The sequence below is a fragment of the Chlamydotis macqueenii genome, chromosome 2 (genome assembly GCF_036417535.1).
Source record: "Chlamydotis macqueenii isolate bChlMac1 chromosome 2, bChlMac1.mat, whole genome shotgun sequence".
Classification (NCBI taxonomy): Eukaryota; Metazoa; Chordata; class Aves; order Otidiformes; family Otididae; genus Chlamydotis; species Chlamydotis macqueenii.
Window position 1 is genome coordinate 46,169,876 of NC_141557.1, and position 18,692 is coordinate 46,188,567.

Sequence of the window (18,692 nt, forward strand, 5' to 3'; positions counted from 1 at the left end):
AGATGGGAACGTTCTCCGAGGCGCCGGCGAGAGCAGGGGACGGCGCTCCCTGCCGCTCCCGGAAGCCGCCCCGGACGGGGAGACGTGTCGCCGCCGTGTCGCAGACCCAGCCATGGCGGAGCCGAGTCGGCTGGAGCAGCTGGAGCGGCGTGTGCGGGAGCTGGAGGAGGAGCTAGACCGGGAGAAGGGCGGGCGCCGGGCGCCGCGGGCCCGCATTGAGAGCATGAGCCCGGAGGTGACGGACTCCAACCCCTACAGGTGCGGCCGGGGGGGGAGGAGGCTGCACCTGGGCGGGGGGGGGGTGGGTTATGCGGAGGGGGCCAGGACTGAGCCGTGGGGAGGAGGCCCAGGGGCTGAGTCAGGGTGTACAGGACGGGGAAAAGGGAGGGCTGCGGGGGTCTCAGTGCCAACCCGCGGCCTGTGGGTCAGGGTAAAGGGGAGAAGGCGTGTGGAGGTGTGCTAGGCCAGGCAGGGGACTAAGGGATGGGGCTGGGTGTGCTGAAGAGGGTGGCGGGGCAATGCTGAAGGTAGGCCCTCTGAGGGGAGAGATGCTCTCAGATTTCCCACCTGGCAGGGGTGTACATTGCTGTTACTTTGTATTATCTTGCTTTACAGTACAGAGCAGGGGAGAGAGGAAGCTTTGCCAGTTTTCCAGTTAAGTTGCAAATAAATGGGACAGGTGTTGGTGTTACATGAGGTGTTATTCCTCTAACTCACTTATTTTAGAGTTTGTCTTAGAGAAGTCTTGAACATCTGAGACCCCTTCTAATGCTCAGCGGTTCTGGAAATTTGATGCATTGGTTTTTTTTCAGGATTAATTCTTTTAATACAAGCTGATACGTGTACTTTCATTGATACTTTCAATGAAAAAAACACAATAGCAGGATAAATGTTACTTTAAAATTCTTCCACTTGTCCTTACAACCTGACATTCTCATTTTTTTTTTTAATGTTATGTTGAAGTTAATCTAATCAAATTGATCAGAAAATACTGGAAGAGTCCTCACTGACCTGCTGCTATATGGTTCCTTAAAGAAAAACAGTACAGACTTTCATTCTGTAAATCACAGATTTGTTTATGAAACTAACTCCTCCTGATTTCACTGATGTTGCTCATACCAACTGAATAAGTACATTAATTTCTGCAGGTTTAATATTCCATTGCTATTGCTAATAGGAATATATCTGCTATTTCATTTAGACTGTATTTAGCTGGCAATCGCAACTGCGGTGAAAACAGCAGGCTTGAGTTTGGTGCTTGGAGGTGTTATTTTTAAAGCAAAAGTGATTTTAAATACCTGAAAAGCAAAATTGCTATTAGAAATGTAGAAAGCATTTTCTCTATAACGCTGCTGTTTTTCTTTGTAGTCGCTTGATGGCGTTAAAAAGAATGGGAATTGTCAAAGACTATGAGGTAGGATTCTACCTGCATTAAAACAGCCTTGGTTTTTTTCCCTGTGAGGACCACTTTTGGCATACTGATCTGTATTTTATTTTCTTTTACAGAAAATTCGTACCTTTACAGTTGCAGTAGTAGGTGTAGGTGGAGTTGGCAGTGTGACTGCTGAAATGTTGACAAGGTGTGGCATTGGTAAGGTAATGAAGTTTTCTTCTTCTGCTTCTTTAGAGTATGTTGAACCAGTCTTGTTCATAAAGAGTTACATTCTATTTCACTCAGTTGATTTTGCCCAAATAAAAAATAACCATGAAGAGAGCACTCAAGAACAGCATTTAAGTAAACGTCACAACTGAAGAGTCTTAAGTCTGTATTTTTCTTATGCTAGTAAAATTGATTCACTTAGGGTTTAATCCTGTATCACGTGGATGATCTTTGTTTGGATGCTCATCTTCTCCGTGATCTTATATGAGCCTGTCTATCTGACCTTCATACTGGATTATTGCAAAAGGAAAACAAAATAAAGGAAGTAACTTCCATAGAAGATTAAGTCTTACATTATGAGAACAAGTTGATATTAATGAAATTGAAATTCAGTAGATATCAAACAGATATTTTTATCACAAACATTAGTTCGTCATTGGCAGACTTGGAGCTAAATATTTAGCAGCAGTTAAAAATAATTTGATGCACGTATAGATAACAAGAACCTCCAGAGTTAATAGAACAGGATTTTTCTTTAAAGAGAGAATTTGGGGAATGGCTTAGATGTTTGTATTTCCAGGCAAAGCTTGACCATTTACTCTTGAACTTTTAGAAGTTTCTTAATACAGAGGTGATGCAATTTTTTATTGTGAAGTTGATTCCCCCTTCCTCTGAAGGAGCATTTCCTAAAGACCAGTATCTCGGGCATAGAAAAGGACATTGGACAGTTGATTCAGACTTTATCGTAATCAACATGCCCATGTATTATGTAGGTATTTCAAGTGAACGTTTGAAGAACTACATCCCAAGACAAGTGAAAGAAATTACACATTTCTATTTAATGCCATGACAGCAAGGAGGGATGTGATAACAGAGGTGATAGTGTTCATGTAGATAATCTGTTGAATATTCTTAGTTTAGATCAAATTAACAGATTGCTTTTTATTAAGAGTGGTTTTCATGACTTAATGAATCAATTCCTGGTGAATGGCAGTGAGAATTCCGTCTTTCACTTACTTACAATGTTGGTACCTTTCAAATGTGAACTGAATGGGGCCACAGAGGGGGGGGTGTGTGTTTGGGGGTTTTTTATTGTTGGTTTTAGAATGAGGTTTTTTGTTAAAATTGCCTTGCTGTAGTGGTCTGGCTGCAGAGTCTTTGGAGATTCACATATGTTAATACAATCTTTATTGTAGCTGCTTCTGTTTGATTATGACAAAGTGGAACTGGCAAACATGAACAGACTCTTCTTCCAACCTCATCAAGCTGGATTAAGTAAAGTGCAAGCAGCAGAGCATACTTTGAGGTATAACTTAGAGGAGTGGGTATCAAAATGTATTTACCCAGGATGCTGCTCCAGAAAACCAATTTTTCATTCTTAATCACTTGCAAAAGAGCATGCTCTAATTTGGAAATTTGACTATAAAATAGTTGTGGGAATGATTGATGCTTTAAGGACAATTTTTTACTGGCCAAAATCTTATTGTCAGTCTACTTTTTAAGTATAGCTAATTTTGCTCAGAAGTTTGGTATAAACTGTACTACTTGAATATGTTGTGGTTTTTTTTTTTTTTTTTTCCTCCTCATCTAACCTGTGAATTTTTGACAAATATGGGTGTCTATATGGGTCTAATATGGTGTCAAATATGGGTCTAGACTTCAGACTGGAAGCTTAAGACTGTAGCAACACTTGTGAAGTGAGGAAGTAGAATGCAAGTTATCATTGTATTTGTTAACATTGACTCATATTATTTCCTCCATAAGGAATATTAATCCTGATGTTCAATTTGAAGTACATAACTACAACATCACAACACTGGACAACTTTGAACATTTCATGGATAGAATAAGGTAAAATCTTTCATCTTCTGCTGCTGTGTGGCTCTAAACATGGACTCACATTTTTATTGTTGGAGTTTTATCAGTTTAATGACTTCCAATTGAAAACCAGTGGGAAATATGTATATATGAAGACATTTCTGCCTAGACCTTTTCGCTAGAGTTGGCATTTATTTCTACTGTTACATAGTTACACATTTTTTTAGTGCATCTTTAGATTTCCAACCAAAGCTGCGGGTCTTACAGGCTTTTCCCATTATAGAAAACAGATCAGATCATATTTGGACTGCTCAGAAGTGGTTTCAGGAATGCTTTATAGAATGAAGAGAGAAAATACTTATTAGCAGATCTCATAGAGAAGTTCTGAAATAGTTTTTCCCATTTGCAATTATCTTGTACAAACATACAATTCTCCAATACTTGGTACTGTGAGTGTATACTCTATAAAACTTCTTTTAATCTAAAAGGCCTATATGTTTATATTTAAATCCCAGCTGCAGTGTGCTGCTGTTTCTACTGTAGATCTAAGATGCTAGTTGTATCCTGTTCTGTATTTGCACAAGTTTTGTTAGAAATACACTTTGCATATGCTTCTGTACTCTAAAGCAGCATGTTTATTGCCGTGTTGGTATTTTGTTCTGCCAGCAATTTCATGCAAACTTTTGATACTTATTTCAGTAACGGCGCTCTAGAGGAAGGAAAGCCTGTTGATCTTGTTTTAAGCTGCGTGGACAACTTTGAAGCTCGCATGGCAATTAACACAGTAAGGCCATCAAAGGCATGAGCTTGCGGGAGTCTGTTTTCTCCTATAAATAATGTTTGGAATTGTGGGGACTAGAGAAAAGACAGAAACTTATCAAGAATCTTCTAAGAAATTTCCTCCTTGGTTTATGGAAACAGAATCTGAGCTTTTACCCAGTTCTTATAAAACACATTTTATGTGTATAAATCTAACTGTAGACTCTGAAGTTCCTAGCAGCTAATGGGTAGCAAAAGAGTTAAGTGCCGTAAGCCCTCTCTGTCTTTCCAAATTATCCTGTTTATATAAAGGTATTATCAAAGCCTAGTATCTTAAATCTTACAAACTTTTTAAAGACTGTGTATAGCTAATTGTGTACTTCATAGGACTTTTTGTATACTAGAAATATCTTGAGACTGTGTACCTAATCAAACTTTATGGTAGCAGCCAATACAGGGTATATGCCAAGTGCATGTTTTCTATTATCCTTCAGCTAACTTGAACCGTAAATTGCATGCCCTGAAAGTACACATATACACTGTATCTGTGCCGCCAAAAGTAGTTTGTGCAATTAGATTCTGTAGTGTGCTAGTAACTGGATCTCTAATGTCTGTATTTATTAAAGAATCTCAGGCTCTCAGGAAAGCACAAAGGGCTGGCTTCATGAGGACGACTTTGATTTATCCTTTGACTCTGATAAACAATTTCTGTTCTACTTTTTCATGTTTCTTTTTCTGATCATAGCCTTTTTGTTTTAAAGCAGGAAGATCAATGTGTTTAATTACTCTCAATTTCTTACTTTTTTTTTTTTTTTCATTAAACTTCTGCAGTGCTGATGTGTGTGTTTTTGTGTCTATAAGGCCTGCAATGAACTTGGGCAAATCTGGATGGAATCTGGAGTGAGTGAAAATGCAGTGTCGGGACATATACAGCTGATCATACCTGGTGAATCCGCTTGTTTTGCGGTATGCAGCTGAATTGCTCATTTGTCTTTTAAAATGGGTCTGGGAATATGAAGATTAGCTGGCTAGTGAATGTGATCCTGGCACAGCTGACAGAGTAGCTTAAAATTTTGTGTGGTCTGTGGGTTTTTATAGTACTTTTTTAAAATTTAATTTCTTTATTTCCCTTCAGTGTGCTCCTCCACTTGTAGTTGCTGCAAACATTGATGAGAAGACATTAAAGCGAGAAGGAGTCTGTGCAGCTAGTCTTCCTACAACTATGGGTGTTGTGGCGGGAATTCTTGTACAAAATGTTCTGAAGTAAGTGACTGAGTGTTACTGTGCTTGCGTAAGTATTGTATTCAGTGTTGAATAGCAAGAGAAGGAAACCTGAAGGAACATTTAGTAATGATGGGTCTGGTTCTTTTTATGTTTGTGGCCTGTTTCCTAAAAGTATTGGCATCATTGGACAGGGCTGAAATACGCACTGCTTGCATCACTGGTGTGTTTACTTTGGAACTGCTCTTTTTAATATAACTTTTCAGGGGTAAGGAAAAATCTTTAGAGTTTTCCTAAGAATTTATCTTACTGCATACGCACATGCACATTTTTTTCTTAGTTCTGCGGTTCTTTAGACATTCTCCCATTTGACATCATTAAATTATGCACAAAAAAATGCTACAGTGCTGACTTAATTCTGAAATTTTGTTCATGGACAAAGAATAAATAATTTATCTTGCAGTGTTTGTATTCTAAAAACCTGAGATGACTTAAAAATAGTTATGTAGCAATATGACATATTTTAGTCTTTTCAAAAAGTACTGTCACATGGCTCCAACTGCTAAAAGAACTGCATTTATCAGCTAGGAAAATATTTGAACAACTTGGTACTCAGTTGCAAAATTATGATGTCCTGTGTTTTACAAGCATCTTTGAGAACAGGATCTTATTTAGCCTGTCTTTTAGCCTTATCCTGGTTTTGTCAGTTATCCAAAAATTTCTGGTTACAAAGAATAAAAGTACTGTTTGCAAGCGTGCCTACAAACAACAAAGCTCAATTTTCAGCTGTGCAGAGAGAGATGTTGTATGAAAATGCATAGCAACAAGTGCTTATCTTAAATGATGAATGCAAACATTGCAGCTTAATTTAAATTTTTATTTTCATTGCAAATCTGACCCTACAGCAAAGATTATTAGTTCTGATTAGCTGATGAACTCTCCCATTGTAATACAGGGCACCTCAGTGTTTCAAGCAATGGATTCAGGCACAGGAGAAAACTGCTTACATACTACTCTTAACATATTTTTTCTGAGACTGTAGCTGACTTGTTCTCACACACTTACAGCGCAGGAGGACCAGGTTGTATGTTGTTGAAGTCACGCTGTTATCAAGTGACTACAGCTTATTTTAAGACAATTACAGTAACTCTTTACACTTTCACACTAGTGAAGTTGTATTCTTAAAGTTCTTAGAAGAAAAAAATATTCTCTGAGCAACTGAATTTTTAGTCTTGCGCCTGTATATAAGGGCTTACTTTCTCTGTTTTGTGTTTCTAGATACCTGTTAAATTTTGGTACTGTGAGTTATTATCTTGGTTACAATGCGATGCAGGATTTCTTTCCAACTATGTCTATGAAGCCAAACCCACAATGTAGTGACCGAAATTGCAGAAAGCAGCAAGAAAATTATAAGGTAAAAATGTTTTGTTTTGATTTGTTTTTTTTTTATTATTTCTTAAAGTTTTAAGAACAAAGCAAGCTACGGGTCTGTAGTAAAAGAAAATTTTCATTGCTACTCCAATTTTCAGTAGCCCCGTCTTCGGATCGTTGCATGTGTTTCTGAAAATACAGTACTTTGAGTTGTCTTAAAACAAAGGATAGGCAGAATTGCTTGCATTCAGTTAGATAATATTTTCTTCTACAGTAATTGCTCAACTTTTCTGGCAGTCATATTTTTGAGTGTTAATGGATTTGAGTTTTTTTTAACTTGCAAGTATTCTGCCTTTTTATGCCTCACAAAGTTCTAAATGGTGACGGCATTATATAAAAAGGAGTGTGAATATTAGATTTGATCTTCTTTGCTGTTGTTGAAAATTGGACTATTACATCTATGTTTTTTATCTTTTTGTGGTTTTCCTTCAGAAAAAAGAAGCTGCGCAACCAAAACAAGATGTAATTGAACAGGAAGAAGAAATAGTACATGAAGACAATGATTGGGGTAAGTAATCAACTGGAGACTAAATGATGTTCCCAGTACCAAGATTTTACTGAAGTCTTTGTTTTGGGTGAACACACTGTAAGGTACATAGAGAAGTGTATTTTTTGTAATTTTTACTGTGCAATTACTGCTGGGTTTTGACAGTAATGTTACCACAACTTGATGATGTATTTTTAGTGTAATGTGCGGGTTTTAGGCTCAAAATGTAACTGCCATTTGAATAAAAAACTTCTCTGAAGATTGTCTGAAGATAAGAAAGATGTGAGAAGATGTATTCACTGTGTTTTCGTTTTAAATATGTAACTAAAGAGCATTTGTCATTTCCATAACCACTGTGCTTAGGTATCCCATAGATTTTTATATTCCTCTGAGGGCTTTAAATTAGAAGGAATTGTCTTAAGGAACAGTAAGCGTGTTTTATATTACCATTTCAAGAATGGATGTATACATTCTCTTTATTACATGATATAGGAAACAACCTTAGCTTACCATTGGGAGAAGCGTCCTCATGATAAGATTTAAATGGTAAGGACAAGGAATAAGTTATCTGTATGGAACCATTTAATATATTGTAAAGGAGGAAAAATATATTAATAATGGAATGAAGTAGTTGAAATAAAAGGTCTTTCAGCTTTTAAATTTTTTCTATTTCGGAAAAATAGCTGCCATGTTCCTCTTACTGTGATAACATAGTGATTAAAGAACTTTTTCTTCTAACTTTTAATGGAATTCTTGATTTGTTTTAATGCAAAGGCATTGAATTAGTATCAGAAATTTCAGAAGATGAGCTGAAGGCTGCATCTGGCCCAGTACCTGAGCTTCCTGAGGGAATTACTGTAGCGTATACTATCCCAAACAAGGTAATCTATTTATTCTTTATGAATTCTTGAAATACGTGTTGTAGATTAAATTTATAATACTAGTCAGTTTGGTTACCCTTTACACCTTAAATAAAATTCAGTCCTGAACAATTCCAGTGAAGCTGTACCTCAGTACATCCCATTGTTGGTTTCTATGGTCCAGTTCTGTGTTGCTATGCAATATACTTCTTCAAGCATGGATGCTAGTGTAAATGTAGTTTTCAGGTGGCAGGAATGAATATATTTGTGAGGTGCGGGAAGTAAAACAAATGTTAATTTCACAGTTGGCGACTAGTTAATTTTTACCATATTTATGTTCTAAAAGCTTTATGTAGTCCAAGAGCAATTAGTATAACTGGGGAACACAGAATCTGTATATATATTGCAGCCAGAACATTCTAACTCCTAGTCAGAATAGTTTACAATTTAAGCTTATTATCACTTAGGCCTAATCTTGCAATTGAGTGCTTGGTTCTAGGAAAATGGTGTGGTATAACGGTAATAAAGATTATTTGTGTGGAGTTCTTTCTTTGCTATTTTTGTTGACAACTTTTTCTTCCTGTTTCTAACAGGAAGAGAATTTGATAACTGAGGAAACGATAGCAGAGTCTGAAGAAAGCCTAGAAGAACTCATGGCCAAAATGAGAAACATGTAGCAAAACAAATATTAAGTACAACTTTTGGGAGTTTGGATTGACTTTTTTTTTTTTTTTTCTTTTTACCTCTACTGAAGCTTACCTTTACATTTCTGACGAAATTGAACTGTTACAGGGGCAGGAAGGAAACAGACTTTATTTATATTCTGTTGTCTGTTCACCTTTTTAAGATAGGGAGTCATGCTGCTGTAAGCTCTAATTTCTCAGCATTGCTACTGTCCAAATATTCAGTAGAAAATAAAAGGAGATGGATAAACTAACAAAAGCAGGCATAGCACATGACATGCAGTACATATTATAGGACAAGTGAAAGATGAAATCTGCTGGAGTGGATTGAATAGGTCAAAGGCAGATGATCATGCCTCACTCATATTGCTGCTCCTGATTTTGCAGGCACTTGTACTCATCACTGTTCACTTGTCTCTGTAAATTTTTGGCATGGATCATGCTGTGGCTACTTTTTCTGAGTAAACAGAACACTTCAGCCTTCTCATCTGCCTTAAATATCTCTGGATGAAGTTCTTTTTAAACTTCCCTGTTTTATCCATGTTTTACTACTGCTTGTTCTTGAATAGCAGCCTACATGATTTGTATGTGATAATGCTTTGAGTGTGCTGCAACAAGGTGAAGTCTTCTGTTAGCAGATAATTGTACTAGACTGGGTATTAGCATGTTACTATTTCAGTTGGCAGATGCTTTTCATGGCAAAATCTGTAAGAATTATCAGCAACATTGGAAAGAACAGATTTTGTCTATCTCTGAAAATCTAAGTATTATATTTTGTTTGTTATTAAAAGTTTGGGTATAATTCTGATCATCATACAGGCTGTATTAAGGAATATACTTAATCTGAGTTTGCATAGGAAAGCTTCTAAAATTAGATGCTCTAAACTTTGTTTAGTGTTGCAAATACCTTCAGTGGAGTAGCTGAGCTATTGTCCTGTACATAATCCTAGTACAGTACTATTACCTTTTAAATTATCATGTGTTAAACTGACCTGTAAATGTACACATCCTGTAGGGCCAGTACCCTGCAGAACTGGAAGTATCAAATTTAAAGATTTTAACTACTCTGGGCGTCTGATCCAGAACTTGATCATTATTTATATTTAGCTTAGAAGAATGTAAATTTCAACCTTTGCAGTAATTTTGCAAAATGGTTCTTGTGTTCCTTTCAGACTTTCAACTTGTATATACAAGAATTTGAAACAATTAGAAAATACATTAAGATGATTCTATGTGCCAATGGTTAAAATTACCTTAAAAGAAACAGCATCCAAAAAAAAAAGCAGCTTTGAGTTTTTTAATTCCAAAGACATTTACAACTATAATCTACTCTGACTATAAAACATAATGGAAAACAAGTATTTCCAACTTAAGCTGTTCAGAAAACCATTCCACAGCATGATGCAGCCAACACAGAACCAACTAGTAATGGCAGTAGCATCATCCAATGAACATGTAAAAAGAGAGTCATATTGTGGAGGTGCTCCTGTTTCTTAGGGCAGCTGAATGAATACTTTGTTTAAAAAATGTTTGATTTCTAAGCAACGGTTACGTGCTTCAAAATCTGTTTCCTCCACAGCTGATATTAGATTAGATTATATTATATATATAAAAATAATCTCTGAAGCAAGCAAGGGAGGTTTGGGGTGGATTTTGGGTGTAGTGCATTATACTGTAAAATGGAAGTGTTTTTTTAGGATTGAGTTCAGTTTTGGAGGAACCAGATTTTAGAAATGAACTGTAAAGAGGGATGGGAAATAGAATAATGAGATCATTAAAAAGATACATACTTGAATCTGTGTCACTATGTCCATGTTAGCTTGCTCCAAGTGTCAATTTAAGTGTTATTAACATTTCTTAGTGACTTTACCTTTGTTGGGAACAATAAATGTGAGCCACGCAGCTGGCTCTGAAGATCCTGAGGCAAATTGTTGACTCATTTCTACAACAGCTCTGTTAGTGCAGAGTCAAGACTATTTGGCTGGTAGGGCTGCTATCACATGATTGACAGCTTTACAAGAGGCAACTGTTTCCCATTTTATTTCATGTACACTTTTATGAGCAAATTAATACACTTTTATATGCTTATTTACAGAGTATACAAAATGGTTCTTGTGTTCCTTTCAGACTTTCAACTTGTATATACAAGAATTTGAAACAATTAGAAAATACATTAAGATGATTCTATGTGCCAATGGTTAAAATTACTTTAAAATAAACAGCATCCAACAAAAGCAACTTTAAGGTTTTGGTTTTTTTAATTAAAAAGAAGACATTTACAACTATAATCTACTCTGACTATAAAACATAATGGAAAATTTTACTTATTTTGTTACAAACTAACAAGTTAAAGCACATTGCAGTGGTTTAGTCCACCTTTGTTTATTTGGCAATCTTATAAAAGAAGCTTTCAGTTTTTACAGTGTATCATCATTAATGTTATTGAGATGCTGGTGTTCTGACTGTGTGATTAAATCTCCACTGAAACCGCTGACACTCTGTTTTGAGGTGGAGTTCTCCTACAAAGAAGTATTTGGCATACACCAGATATAAAAATCACTTTTTTTTTTTTAATGTATGTCCATGAAGTACAACTAAAAATACATGAACAACTGTCTTAAGAGTGCTATGACCATAACTGCATAACCTTGCAGCCAACATGTGGCCCACAAGACCCTCCTCCCCCTCGTGATCCTGTTCTACTTCCTGTAGCAAGTTTTCTTTGGATTGACAGGGTAAGGATGTTGCTTCCTCACCATCTTTGCTACTGGACCATGAACGGTTGGGATCTGTTACTTTTTAGGGACTGATTTTTCTGCGAAAAGCAACCATGGAGCTTATGAATAAGTTGGAGAGAAGTGACTCAAGGGAAGAACCGTAACAGTTCAGATTTGGAAAACACTAACTGGGAGAAGTCTGATAGAACACTGAAGGTCTTGAAAGTAGCTTCTTATTTAAGCTAGCAACATTAAGAAAAATTATTTAGGAGAGCAGATAAATTATTATACACATTAACATCTGCACAGACGTGACAAGCTAGACCAGACTATCTGATAAGACAGTTTTATGCATTCAGAAGAGGGAATTACCAGGTCTGAGAAGAGCAGGCAACCAAGACCTCTTGCTTTGAAAACCCATTTTCTGAAGTAAAAGGAAAACATCCAGAGAACTATTAAAAAGTCTCAACTCTTGTTCCTGTATTGTAATACCTTCAAGAGCTATTTTTTATTTTTTTTCAAGTAAATTTTAATCTTAGCACAAATATGCAACCCAAATTTTATCAGTTGTACATACTGTTTCTTTTGCCAAGTTACAGCCTTACTAAAATATTAAATTCCTTCTAACCAGAATAAGGGTTGAAAGAGGTTTTATGTACTCTAAAAGGGAGAGCAAGCTGTGGAAGGTAAGTATCCCTTTAAGGTAAAGGCCATTTATGTTTTTCAAACTGGATCAAATAAATCTTTACATCAGTTGCCTCTGAAACATTATAATGAAGTTTCAATTAATTTTTTCATTTACATTCAATTATATTATAAAGGTGTCTTTTTAGTATCTATTTAAATTGATTCATGGATTTATGCACTGAATGAGAACAGACTTCAAACGGATTCTTCCAGATGACTGGGTATTAAGAAATGAAACCAGCAGGTAGATTTGATTAGCACCTCTTTATGTGATGGAAAACTATTTTGCATCACTAGGTTTTTCCAGCTAATACAAACATTTTTATATTTTAAGGCATTCAATGAGATTAAACAGTGAAAGTATTGCTAAAAGCTTAACAGGGAATCAGGTCATAATCATCTTCATTTCGATTCCTCACTGGAAATATTTTTACTGAACATAGTTGAATCTGACAACAGCTTTAACTGAAGATGATGATATATTCAGATATATTAGCTTCCCAAGAAAACCAATTATTTTTGCACAAGTCCCTTGAATTAAAGTATGCTTAAAGCTGAAATCTGCTTTATCTGCAGGTAAAACTTTGGGTGGAACACTATTTTTACTTTTTCAAAATTACTATCTGCCTTCTGAAAGGCAGAAATAATTGATGAAACAAAAATACACAAATCCTCTAAGCCAGGCTATTACAAAATAGATATAACAACTATCCCACAGAGTATATACAATAGGTTCAACTTAACTTGTTACAGTCTTGGCACTTGGATTAAGAGGTATCTAATCCATGGCTTTGGTATTAGCTATAACTTGCGCTAGTAACTAATATGAGTATCTATGTACAATGAAAGAAGATCACTTCGTACCATACAGTCTGCAAAGTTAACAAGCAAGGATTTCAAGCTCAAACACTTGTTTCCCTATCATTCATGAAGACAAGGTGTCGGTACCAAAATAGTATATTATCCTAAGAAAAATAGATTTGTCTTAATAATTTTATGTCTGCTTTAAAATAGCAATAGAGATTGGCTTTTCTTTGAGCAGGTTTATATCACCTTTGTCCATGTTCCAGGAAAATATTTGGTGATAATGCACTCTTTAAGCTGAATGTATCTCCGCTTGATGAGTGCCGAGAAGTTGCTTTTCCACCTATCAACAAAGTCTCTGCTTCTTTTATTTCCATAGCTCTCTTGTAAAGTTCAGCTGCCTTCTCAAAGTCTCCCCCTTCATAGCTTTGGAGAAGAGTAAAACAAAGTTGAAACAGGCAAATAAAACCAGTCTCTCAATTCATTTAAATTGAAATGCACACCACGCTATCAACAAAGCGTACTTAAAGCTCTCTACTTTCCTAACAACTACAGAAGTCCAGGATGTTCTGTTTCATCCAGTCATTTTTGTAGTAATTTGCTTTTATAGCGCTAAAACGTATAATCTTACCTTAGCACAGCCAAGTTTTTCAGAGTTTCCCCCACGCGAGGATGCATGTGACCAAAGCTGTCTTCATAAATCTTTAATGCACATTCATAAAGAGGTAAAGCTTCAGTCTGCTTTTTCTTTGGGGAGCACAAAGTTGTTTGTTAGAGAGGTATATTACATTCACTATTCCTTTTTCCAACATAGTATCAACACATCTTAGATGCAAAGTCATGCATATTTAACCAGAAAGGTATTGTGAGTTCTCAATACTGTTGACAGATGAGGATGATAATTGAGATTGTCAAAGCAACCAGCTTGCACTTGCAAATGCAATTCCCACTAATATTATAATAATCAGGGTCTGGACCTTCCAGGCAGTTTTGAAAAATCTCAGTCCTTAAAGATCTGCGTTACCAAATGCTCTTTAATTTTACCTGAGGCAGTTTTAATCCCTGTTTAAAAACAGATATGCAGATTGTAGAAATACAGAAAACAAGGAAACAATCTACAGCTCATTCCTATGGATGCCAGGTAAAACATTTAAATTTGCTAAGCAGATTGCATCTCCTTTGAATCTCATATTAGCTGTAGACCGGAAAGTCTTCGGCCTTCCCAGATTTTTAGTTACACAGAGTTGCAGTTGATCAAGGTGGCCACCCTTCATTCATGGACATACATTTCAAAGGACTGTGTTTCCCTCCGAGTCAGTGGTGGAGCTGTGTTCCATCATACTGTGATAATGGCCATATCGCTGAAAATGCTGTACTCTAGCTCTTGTCTTATAAAGCATGTGGGCATTTTTAATAACCTGAAGAGCATTAGCCCAAGTGTTCTTGTGACATACCCGTCACAGCAATTATACATTTTCCTTGCCAAATATCCTTTCAATTTTTAAAATGAAACCTAAGAATTTGCAAGTCTTGTAAGGAATTTCCCTTTCAAATGTGATCAAGTTTCTTTGGTATCATTTAGGTACAAATCAGAAAAAAGCCTAAGACAGAAATAATAAATGTGTAAGACATTAAAAACTTACCATCTGACAATAAAGGACAGCCAGATTTACCAAAGCAGTTGCTACGCTAGGGTGCTTTGGGCCAAATGACTTCTGTCGAATTTCAACCGCTAGTTCGTACAGAGGAACAGCCTTGTCAAGTTTTCCCTAGAAATAACAGGGAAAAATGATTCAATTCTCTTATGTCAAAATGGTAACAGTAAAATCTATTTTAAACAAAAACCCTTGAAGATGTAACTGTTGCCAGAATAAGGGGTTAACTTCGATTAATTCATAGTTATATTCTGCACAGATTGTTTATGATTAATATTTATTAAGACCTAATTTTCCAAAATACTGAGCATATTCAACTCTCAGTTAATGTGTTTCTCAGCTATGTCCATTTCTTTCTTTTTTAATTTCATTTTTCCCAGTGAAAAATGAAAATGGGAAAATTTCCCATTTTTCCCATTTCTCAGTGTCTCACTGAGAAGGCTGTTAAAAATCATTTTCTGTTGTACTTTCATCCATGTAATTTTCTCCATTTGTATTTCCTCATCCTGCCATAAACGACAGCAGAGCTTATTTTTTATCCTAAGGAGCCTAAATTCTACTGGTGATACAGCAATGGGAATGTAGCTGCCTTAAATTTTGAGCAGTTTTCTACTACTGAAGTGGTGTTCACACCATCTTCTTTGGAACAGCCGCAGTGCCCAGTGCCATTTCAAGTACCTGTTGCTTTCCATTCACCATATTGAGGCTTTGGCTTCTTGACTTTGGTTTCTTTAAAATACCACTCTCATATTCTAACTAGTTTTACTATAGATTATTTTTTCAGCAAATCTCTTTTCCTCCAGATTTGGATCTGCTCACGCATCAACTGGAAATACTTCAGAAATCTGTTTAAGCTTCTGTTCTTAGAATGTGAATTCTCATATTTAATAGCAATTAGAAATAAATAATAAATTCAACTAGAAATTAAACTTCCTTTTTATAATGGCTCACTGTAATTGCAAAATTCAGATGAAATTTTTTTATTTTTTCAAAGCATCACCATGCCACAGTTTGACGATGATCAGCAATTCATCTGCAATACTTATCTATACATACTTGTCATTTTCTACATCTGATTTCTGTCCTTTCTCTTCCTCTGCCCTTCCCTGTATCACTAGTTCACCATGAATTTTAATTTGTGCTCCTTCAAACTAGCAGAGAACTTTTTGATGCAAACATTGACTGCTTCTGCAGTTTCTAGCAGCATGAAAATTAGAAGCTGAAGTGAGCAGAGAGTATGTGACCCAAAACAATTTCATGCACATAATAGCAGGTAACAATTACTGAGCAAAAACACAGGAGCATTTGATCCAAGTGATTATCTTCAAGGACTCCTTTATCTTTGAAGAATGTTAAAATGTGGAAAGCATAGACCAAAAAAAATTGTCATCTTCTGAATTTGATCTTGGTTCAAGAGCTGAAAACCTTGTATCACTGTTACACTGATGAGATCAAATGTTTTTGGAAACAGACTGAGGCTGCTTGACTGCATCTTTTATGCATGTTTGTAGAACACCACTCCTTTTGGACTGAAGACTGTAACAGGGCATTACAGTTAATTTAAGTGATGAGAAAAGGTAATAGGCTTGTGCTTACCATTTTTTTGTAGAGCACTGCTAGGTGTTTCACAGTGTAAGCCAAGGAGGGATGATCTGGAGCCAGTGCTCTCCTCCTGATGTCTAAAGCTTTTTCATAGAGTTCCTCTGCCTTGTCATAGTGCTTCTTCTCATTGTACAAGGCTGCCAGATTGTTCAAAGACTGCGCACAGTCTGGGTGGTTGGGTCCCAGGACTCTCTCTCTCATTTCCAAAGAGCGCTTCAGGAAAAGCTCTGCTGTCCTACAGAACACATTCGTTCAGGAATATTTTAAAGCTGGTAACTTCTGTACAGGCTGATGTGGCTGTTTGAAACAGAATAAACTCAGCCTTGGAAACTGCTCAGATACTGACATCTGGTAATGGACTTTCCTTGGAGTAAGCAAATGCCAGATCAGCAATTAATTTACACAGTGAGGAACTATATATCCCAGACATAGTCCTGCCATGCACGCTAACAATAAGAATGTAGACAGAGAGCTAGTTAAAATATTGCCATGCAAACCTGGAGCCCCTCTGTAAAGGACTGAAATGCCAGTCTAGCAGATTTCAGCAAAAATTACACTACCTCAACAGCTGCTACTTTATTTAATTCAACCTATATCTTCAGTTACGGAAATAATCCTTCCTTATTCAAAACATTCTACTGATTTCTGAACAACTCCTTAGAGCAGTCCTGTGCTCCCATGGATAAAGCAGTAGTGGAATGTGAGGTAAAGGTTCAGAATACACCACACATTTTTCAAGTAACTTTAAAAAAAATATAAAACATATCACAGGGTTCAGCAGACAGCTTTCATATCAAAGGGGGAGAGACTGGAGCATGTTTTATATATGTCATGAGCTAGATTCTCATAGTGGAATCTGTCTAGAAGTAACAAAGTAGAAAAAACTCCGTGTAATGCCATCATTCAAGTGTTTCTCTATCAAAAGGGTGTATTTAATCTCAGCAGAGCAGCACACTACTATTCCACTACAGATTTACAGCAGTTCCTCTATCACAAACAATGGGCGATCCCCACATAATACTGGCAGCATCGTTATAACTAGGCAGTTTGTCATCCTGACATACACACAAACTCTGTGTGACACTATTCACAAGAGGGCAACTGAGTAAATTGGAAAAATCCATTTTGCATTAGAGAAAAAAAAAGACCATTTATACACAGAACTGTAGGTTCAATTCTGGAGCTCTTAGATAAGTGTCAAAAAGTGTTCACTCTGTGCAAGGGCCAGAGGATGATGTGTGATATAACATACAACAACTAAAAAAGTTACATACCCTTCTGCCATTGATTTAATTCTAACTGCATCAAATGATCAAGAAATTAAATCTAGGACTTGCTGATTCAGCAGAGAAACACAACATCCATCTAAAAAAAAATTACTTAAACCTTCACTAGAACAAAGTTTATTCTTTTACTCACCTATGAAATAGTAGACATATGGTTACCCTAGAAGTAGGTTGTGATGTACAGGAACTATATATGAATAATGTGGAATATAAAATAACCTTATATGAGATGAGACAGATATCGCTCCTCTATAATCAGTCACTTTGGCATGACTTCATGAAGGTAAACTGATGAAAAATCCCACAATTCTCAACAACTGTTAAAAATCAATTCCTTCACCCTAAATGTTCTGCATTTAACAGAGATTCTGTGTGCAGATCCTAAATTACTATATACTTCTGTCGTCATCCAACAACTACAGGTGATATAAATATCAGATACAGGAAGACTGTAAAAATACTTCCAGAAGCTACTCTGTGCTTTTTTGCTGTGCACTTTCTTTCTTCTCTGAAAAGACTCAGTTCAGTAGAGTTGTATTTAAGTTGACTTTACAATTCCCTCACAACACACAGTTTTAGACTGCTCTGTAGGTTGAAAAAGCTGGTATGAAGAGTGGCTAACCATGCAATTAGAACTGCTCTGCACCTTTTATTCCCCTTCTTTAACACCCCTGCTTAGCGCTATCTGCTTTTCGAACACCTTTCTGCTGGTCTGTCCTCTTTTGCCCTTGAAAAGGCCAGCAGGGTAAGAGCCTGAGGATTACAAGCACAGTGAATATTTAACTCATGATTTCTTGTAATACTGCTGTTTTGACTGTTTTTCACAGAAGAACAACAATCCCGCTGTTCAAGGACGAACACTACAAAGAAGGGGCACTAAATAGTGAAGCTGAGTAGAGGGGGCATACATTTTGAGAGAGAACTGGTATTTGCAATGAAGGCTAGGCTAAATTTAACCACGGAACACCAAACGTGAATGCAGGAAATGCACTGACTTGGTAAATACTCACATGCTAATAGCATCAACTCTAGAAAATATGAGTGAATTTCACAGTAAACAAAAATCAGTAGAATGAATCAAG

General features: G+C 36.5%; 2 protein-coding genes across 6 annotated transcripts in view; one reads left to right on the top strand and one right to left on the bottom strand.

The window, feature by feature from the left end:
- Positions 1-63: 63 nt before the first annotated feature.
- UBA5 (ubiquitin like modifier activating enzyme 5) lies at positions 64-11,097 on the top strand. Of its 5 annotated transcripts, XM_086742810.1 has the most exons (12): positions 64-258; positions 1,369-1,414; positions 1,507-1,596; positions 2,797-2,906; positions 3,365-3,451; positions 4,118-4,202; positions 5,039-5,143; positions 5,313-5,440; positions 6,677-6,812; positions 7,262-7,337; positions 8,091-8,197; positions 8,770-11,097. In XM_086742810.1, exons 1-12 carry the CDS (start codon positions 113-115, stop codon positions 8,851-8,853), a joined length of 1,200 nt encoding a protein of 399 aa, XP_086598936.1. In that variant the 5' UTR covers positions 64-112; the 3' UTR covers positions 8,854-11,097. The 5 variants fall into 5 exon arrangements, with proteins under 5 accessions (XP_086598936.1, XP_086598937.1, XP_086598938.1 ...); XM_086742811.1 differs by lacking the exon at positions 8,770-11,097 and having other exon boundaries at positions 6,677-6,820; positions 7,269-7,337; positions 8,091-8,189; XM_086742812.1 differs by lacking the exon at positions 1,369-1,414 and having other exon boundaries at positions 128-258.
- Positions 8,931-18,692, bottom strand: part of NPHP3 (nephrocystin 3) — a 29,531-nt gene continuing 19,769 nt past the window's right edge. The window contains exons 24-27 of the mRNA XM_010116426.2: positions 16,319-16,559; positions 14,711-14,836; positions 13,699-13,814; positions 8,931-13,493 (exon numbers count right to left, since the gene is read on the bottom strand). Of these exons, the coding sequence (XP_010114728.2) occupies positions 13,313-13,493; positions 13,699-13,814; positions 14,711-14,836; positions 16,319-16,559 (664 nt within the window). The 3' untranslated portion in view covers positions 8,931-13,312. The remainder of the gene's footprint in view (positions 13,494-13,698; positions 13,815-14,710; positions 14,837-16,318; positions 16,560-18,692) is intronic.

Excerpts from the sequence above, each read along its gene's own strand:
- UBA5 (XM_086742810.1), top strand. The coding sequence starts at position 113 with ATGGCGGAGCCGAGTCGGCTGGAGCAGCTGGAGCGGCGTGTGCGGGAG. Across the intron at positions 1,415-1,506 it reads GAATTGTCAAAGACTATGAG|AAAATTCGTACCTTTACAGT; the intron begins GTAGGATTCTAC and ends TTTCTTTTACAG. Across the intron at positions 4,203-5,038 it reads CTCGCATGGCAATTAACACA|GCCTGCAATGAACTTGGGCA; the intron begins GTAAGGCCATCA and ends TGTGTCTATAAG.